At 37.9% G+C, this 7,280-nt stretch overlaps 1 protein-coding gene across 1 annotated transcript in view; it reads right to left on the minus strand.

Moving 5' to 3' along the window:
• Window positions 1-205: 205 nt before the first annotated feature.
• The window catches only part of LOC122258784 (cytochrome c oxidase subunit 4 isoform 1, mitochondrial), a 9,739-nt gene continuing 2,664 nt past the window's right edge, over window positions 206-7,280 (minus strand). Inside the window, exons 2-4 of the mRNA XM_043024974.2 lie at window positions 3,878-4,084; window positions 1,158-1,350; window positions 206-868 (exon numbers count right to left, since the gene is read on the minus strand). Coding sequence (XP_042880908.1) covers window positions 735-868; window positions 1,158-1,350; window positions 3,878-4,084 — 534 coding nt within the window. The 3' untranslated portion in view covers window positions 206-734. The remainder of the gene's footprint in view (window positions 869-1,157; window positions 1,351-3,877; window positions 4,085-7,280) is intronic.

Consider the following 7,280-nt stretch of genomic DNA (forward strand, 5'->3'; position numbering starts at 1 on the left):
ACACCAGACAAGTCATTTCCTCATCCCTTGATAAGAGACTCCGGAGTAACACGAGGTATATCTAATCTTATCTCCTGCATTGCGACTGTATGCTTGGACTCATTTCTACGTAGTCAAGCTGCTTCACAATATCATACATCTCAAAGCACTACAGGAATACTAACTACTCGAATCCCTTCTCGGGGCAGGAAAATAAAAACCAACAAAAGGTCACCATTTAATTACACATACTATAGTGACATAAATATCTTATTTACAGTTAAGACTCTTCTCCCTGACTGGAAGAGACTATTGGCAATAACCACCATGTCATTAAAAACGGAAAGAAATTTACATAATTCACAAAAAATACAAATGCACCAGACACTGTTTACTACTCCCCCTCCTGTTTTCTTCTAAACACAATGGGGACACTGGCGACTCACAAGCCAGGGAGATGGAATGGGGATCAGCTCAGGTATACATCAATGTAGGAATTAACATTTGAAAAGAATTTTAGGCCAGAAGAAAACATTGTTGCTGTTAAATTTTAAAAATTCATCTTGTTGACAAACTGGGGACTGCTGAATTTTCTTCATTTTTATTCTACTCAGGAATTGAGAATCATCATCATCCTTTGGTGCGTTACATACTGTAAAATATCTAAGTACAGCACGTGCAGTATCCACTGTACATCGCATGGTTAATGAGTACAATATGATGACAATAGTTAGCAGTTTTATTATAGTATTAATTTACTTCCAGTCTCCCTTGGAGTAGTCCCACTGTGAAGAAAGTCCCTGGACAGGATTGGACCTCAGAGCAATCATTCTCTTGAGCTGAGCTTCCTGCTTCTCCGCAGAAAGTGTCTCAGGGATGGGAGAGTACACTGAAAGATGAAAGTGTTGTGTTTGAGGCCACCCTCATATACTAATTTCACTGTTTGCAGTTATTTTTGCATGATAAATTTAATAAGTATGTTACATTTTGCATAATATTGATGCTTAACGAAAAAGGTTTTATACAGTGAAACCTCAGTGCTATCACATAATTCAGACAAAGTGCACACCATTTAACTCAGATATATAAAAAAAAAATTCCAACCATCAGCTCAACCTATTAGGAACTGCACATCTACTCTCAGGTAACAAACTCTATAGAACTGTAAGCTTACTCACCATACAACTTCATCCACATGTAGACCCAGACAGCTAAAGATGCGGCAATGAGACTAATACCAAGGACAGACTTCCATTCCCCAGTAGGAGCCTTCATCTCGGCAAAGGTCTGGCAGAAGGATGCACGGTAGAGTGCTTTCTTCTCCTCAAGGGTCAACTTGGTCCAGTCTCCCTTCTCCTTCTCACGGAGGGCCTGCAACAATGGGGGCCAGTTAGGAATGGGAGGAAGTTTCTATAGATTTGTCTTTCGTGAGAGAATTAGCCTGCCTACAATCAGTATAAAATGTGGAAAAGCTGCTGGACCAGCATAGTACTGGAAGGGCTTGGAAGAGGAGAGAGGACAATGATAAGGATTTCAGTCAGGAAGTTTTTATCAGAGGATGCTACATGAACGGAGAGAGATTATTGATCTCCAAACTGACATCCAGGACAGTGACAGCCATAAAATAAAGGATTCAAATAAGAAGACTATAGGACACTTCCCCTGGACAGGAAAAAAAAGTGGCAAGCACTTTGAAGAGTTACATATAAAGCCAACACAAAGGAGATGCAAATGGTATTCATAGATAAGGAAGAGGCTCATAATTAAGGAGCATAGCAGATGGCATAAAAAGTACATGAGAATGTAATAGTATACACTAAGATTTTCTGAAGTGATTATCTTAGCAAAGATGATGAGAAGATCATTCAAAACACCTAAAAAAAATGCTTGAGTGGTAGAGAAAGCGCAAATTCTATAGAATTCATAACATTCAAATGACTTAAAATTAATACCACCCATTTACAATCTCTAAACTATTCAAGTAAGAATAACATCATGAAACAAAACCTATGTATATATCAAGATCATGTTAATTGAGGTATCACATTTGTCCTGCTATGAAAATTCTTGAAAAAAAATATTGAGGATTAAACTCCAAAAATTATATAATCTAAAAATCTAGCACTAGGGCTCTTAATGCAATTACTCTTGTTTATTCCTTCTTAAAATAGTGTTTGTTATGATATCTGTTAATCTGGTACCAAAGTCCCAAAAGTTTACTCCTTGTGTTAATGAAGGAAAACAAGAAAATAAGACACCATGGCTCCAAAACATGGAACAAAACAGCACTGCAAATAAGAAAAAGCCACATACCAATCACAATGAAAACAACTAACACGTTTGTTTATCGCTAAAGAAAATCTGGTGCAAGAACATAACCTAAATTGCTTTCCTAATGAAAAACGAAATCATAATTTAACAGACCCTAACATGTAGAACATGAAATTCAAGGGTAGTTGTTCTTTCATACCCTAAGAAGCGCTAGTTCAAAATCAGAGGTAGCCGGGAAATAACCAGAATCGATATCAAAGTAGCCTGCATGATGTAAAATTACAAGTGGGGGGGGCAAAATCACCCTCCCTCCCTGGCCTTAATTCTGGAAAAGTTGATTGCTTTTAACCCCTTAAACATGAGGACACATATACTGCAACGTCGCAGCCTTCATGATATAACAGGACACGCATAATGCGTCATGGCCGAGTTGTATTAGCATTAGTGTTTTTTCTTCCAGATACTGTACAAGATCTTTCAGAATATAGGTCATATGATATGATGGCTTACTTGACTTTCATTATTATTACATAGGAGTGATTGCCTCATACCAGGAGAGGTACGGATGTGCCTTACTAGCAATAATTTGGCGTGCACAAGCATCCTGGATTTGGCGTGGGGTACGTTTTCTACTGCTTGGAGTGAAGGGGCTAAATAAAAGCATTAAGAAACTGGGGTTTTGGCACACATTGTACAACTGCAGCTCAAGAGCTAATGTTCTCAGAACCATAACACTCCACAAATAAAAAGCACACAGGACAGGGAACAGCCTCCCGTTAAAGCAGGTATAGGTACCTTCCGCAATTTGGGCCAAACCACGCGACATGTCTTTTATACATGGGTTTGTAAAAGTGTGGTCATATGCATTTCAGAAAAACAAGTCTGATATTTCCATATACATGCTGGTCACATTAAGAACTATTGGTGATACTAGTACAGTATACTAGGATTTTCACAGGATATAAGCTGAATGCTGAAGCTTACTATTCCAATGTAATGCCACTGAACAATTACCTAAATGATATTACTTCTTGTATAATCATTAATTCACATAAAGTTTAGGAAATGTTACCAAAAGGGAAGAGTATGAATGGTCAGCAACACAGAAGGAAAGGGCCAATGACTAGTAAAAAAGAAACCACATCCATTGGCCAACTACATTTTGTGTACACGTAGTCAGTATTAATAGTATCATTAGAAATTATGATGAAAATACTATAACAGAGCATATCTGTTTGGCAATTACATGCCTCGAGTGTAGTGGCTGTGAAAATGTAGCGAGAGCTATGGGCATACCATCTACTCTCACCGTTGCTTCAATCTTGTTTCATACTATTCGATTTTTATTTTTTAAATTCATGGGAATCATTTAGATATGACATACTTATGTCTATACAGTGAAACTGCAAATTGAAGAGGTAAAATTGGCAATTCTCGCAAAGTGGGAATCAATAAGAAATAAATCAAGAGATATAAACAAGGCTAAATTACATCAATAGAGCTTTCAAAATTGAAATATTCTAAAGCTATATAATCTGCCAAATTAACCAAGCTAAAGTTCAATGACAGCAAAGTTCCAAAGGTCGTAACATATTTCCTCCATCTCCCTATAGGAAGACATTCTCACCTGGATGTCTGGAGTATTTTCCTTGAAGCGGACACCTGGCATGGGGAAGTCTACGCGGTCAACATAGCATGGAGTGCCATTGAAGCCGAACCCAACAACCTCCCGACTGCCAATCTTCGAAACAGAGGAGGCGGCAGCAGTCTGTTGGAGGCTGACCTGACGGAGCGTCAGTGCCAGGGCACGGCGGGCGATTGGGTTCAAAGCCATCTGGTGGGGAAGAGGGATGAAAAAATTAATCAAAGAGCTGTATAAAGGATACAAGACTTATAAATAGTTAGTTTTTAGTTGAACTGCTTGGTACATACTTTACCCAAGTTGGTATTAACCTTTTTCTTCCAGCAATGACTACAAAGGGAAGATACTGACAAAGTACTTTTAACCCATTCACGCCGGGGCCGTTCCGGCTTTGCGCGGTCGCAATACCGGGGTTCTCGAATGCATAAGCCTAATGCCGCGAGCCTCGGTTGCCCGCTCGCTCTACCCGAGCGCGCGGCTTCCCCTCATAGCGTGTCCAGGGCGTCTGACGCGAAAACCACAATACGTGCTATCACGTCAACCGGCGTGAATGGGTTAACTTACTCTAATAATCTGAAATTATATTATTTCAAATTTTTGTTGGCTGGCTAACCCACTTGTAATAGTTCCGAACTGTAGATTTTCGAAGTCCATATAGAAGTGAAAGGAGGAGGAGGGAAGAAAAGAAAGAGGGTGGAGGAAAAAGCAGGAAAATTTAAGTGTAACTAAGAATTCATATTTGTCTCCAATGCGTGTAAGAAATCTTTATATAACAAGTTCCAATCACTTTATATATTATAAGTGTAAAAGAAAATTAAAGGAGAGAATTTTCACACCAGCTGAAGATAGGAGCACACACTACTAACACACAACCTTCTTCCTACAGACTAACACTTGTGAAGCAAGATGGCTGATAAAACACTGCCTGTTAATGTACACATGCTATAACACATCCATGTATTAAAAATAAAACATCCCTTCCTTTTCCTGAAATTAAAATACCACAAAAACTCTTGATGATGCTTATCTTAAAATTCCCCGGTGATACAAAAATGGCTAGGCCTCAAATAATCAAAACCATCATTTGTACCTGGCAACACTAAGTAACCCCCCACCTACCCCCACCCCCCATCAGCCTTGCCTTTCCCCCCCCCAAGCCAGGTGCATGTGCCAAGAACAAGCAAGCTGCATCTCCATCCTCAGCATTTGCAAAACCTGTTTATGCCAGTGCAGTAAAAAAATCAAATGCAGGAAAAGCAGGTGATAAAACTGCTTTAATAGGAAAGTAAACTTTTGTGCTCGTCATGGTTCAAGAAAACTAATTATGAATACAAATAAAACGATGACATATGCCTGGACAGGAGGCAAAATGAGCAGCAACATGTCAAGTACTGAACCTTGAAAACAAATGATTTAGCCACAAAAGGACTTGCCTATTGCATCATTGAGACATGACCTTGCATACCCTTCTGCAAAAGATAAGTCTGCCAGATCAATACCTCGATTTGACACAGAATTAATCCATAAAGACCTTGTTTCCCTTCCATTAACAGACAAAAAAGGTTATAGAGTGAAATGCTCCTTTACATTTAGTCGCTTCAACATCAGGATTTTTCTTTTCACACAAAACACGATACTTAGTCTCTCTTAAAGCAACCTCTGGCATACAAACAAAATCAATAGTTCCTGACTCAAGGACTTTAGGTTACAAAGGGATGACTAAGCTAAAATTTAGATAAGGATTTCCAACTGAATTTCCGATCTGCTCAACTAATTCCACATAAAAAAGGACTTGATGTAGCTTTTCCATCCACAGACAGCCTTTTTAATTAATAAACATAAATCTGCATAACATTGTTTGAGTACTTACAAAAAAATTTATTTTCTAGGTAACTGAATTAAATCAAAGAGTTAAACACTGACAGGAAACAATTTATTTTCCTTGTATCTGCATTTGTTAATTTGCAATTTTCTGCAATGTAAATAATTCTTATTTAAAAGTACAATATTTTAGCAAGGAAAATGTTAAAAAAAATATCTGCAATAAATTCAATTATCATTTCACCTTAGAAAAAGAAAATCAATAAAGTACATTTTAAAAAAGGCTTGTAGATAAAATATGTATAGATACATAAAATAAATTTAAAAACCTGCCAATCATTACCAAGGCAGACTCCTCTATTTGCAACTAAAACCATATCCTTGAATAATTTCATATGCACTTCTGTGACAGACTAATCACTGAGGAAGATGTGCCAACCAAGAAAGATCTCCAAGTATTGTGCGCAGGACTTCCATCTTAGGGGAGAACAAGGTGTCAGACTATGCTGATACAGAGTTTACACATGCCCTTGTTAGAATTTTTCCTCCTTGCCATTCCTTAAACAATATGATGTAAAATAAAGTTTTTGAAAATTGATTGTTATTTGGCATACAATACAATCTCTTGACTAATTTTCTTTTTTTGTAAATGATTGCAGTAGGTAAATATTATACTCTTTACAAAATGTGTATATACATCAAAATCCTTCTATCTTTCGATAAAGTAAACAGTTTTCCATCTTTACATATGCCTAGAATCACTTTCTAATAATGCATTGCATTTTCAGAACAGGAAAAGTACATAAAAAAAGACATTGTGTGAAATTTGACACCACTTCTACTGCTGCAATTGGCAACTCGTTTTGGCTCTAAATGATCGAAATGCCGGGATATTCTAACGTACCGGGTTCTCGTTCCCTGGTGTCTGACCCAAAAATCACTAGACATGATATCTTGTCACCTGTCATTAACGGGTTAACATTTAATCACCAAGGTCCTATTCACCAAGGATGTGACAATACCTGGGCAAGTGCATCAGTCTTATCTGCCATGACTGATTGTGGAAGGCCTATAAAAAAAAAGATTTTTTCCTGCATTTCTATCATTATGAATGGGATGTATGGAGCTTTCACTAATAGTTCTAGTACTGTTTGGCAAAGGTCAAGCCAAACCCATGACATCAGCCCCATATCACCATACCCCATGGAGGCCCCCTCACCCTCAGCCATTTAGACAGCCATGTCCCCCATCTGTTTTGTTTCTTGTGAAAGAAATGTAGCAAGTCTGAAATAGTAATTCTGGTGCTGTATGGCATCTTTCATACAGGCAAACCCCCACATTCAGCCTTTATCTCCCTCGTACCTCCTCTCCACACCACATTCTTATGTAGACTCTTCTGTTGCCTTATGATACATCCTTTTACTATTTATAAAAATAAAATAATATTTCATTGTCTTCCATAACAAAACATGTTCTTAATTGTTTCATAAGATAAGCTTCTCCCCAACACCCTCAATAAACCACCAATTCTGCCACAAAATGTGATGCAATCTGCGTTCTACCAATG

Source organism: Penaeus japonicus, unplaced genomic scaffold (genome assembly GCF_977035675.1).
Source record: "Penaeus japonicus unplaced genomic scaffold, GWHDUDI00000001_assembly GWHDUDI00000015, whole genome shotgun sequence".
In the NCBI taxonomy this organism is placed as follows: domain Eukaryota; kingdom Metazoa; phylum Arthropoda; class Malacostraca; order Decapoda; family Penaeidae; genus Penaeus; species Penaeus japonicus.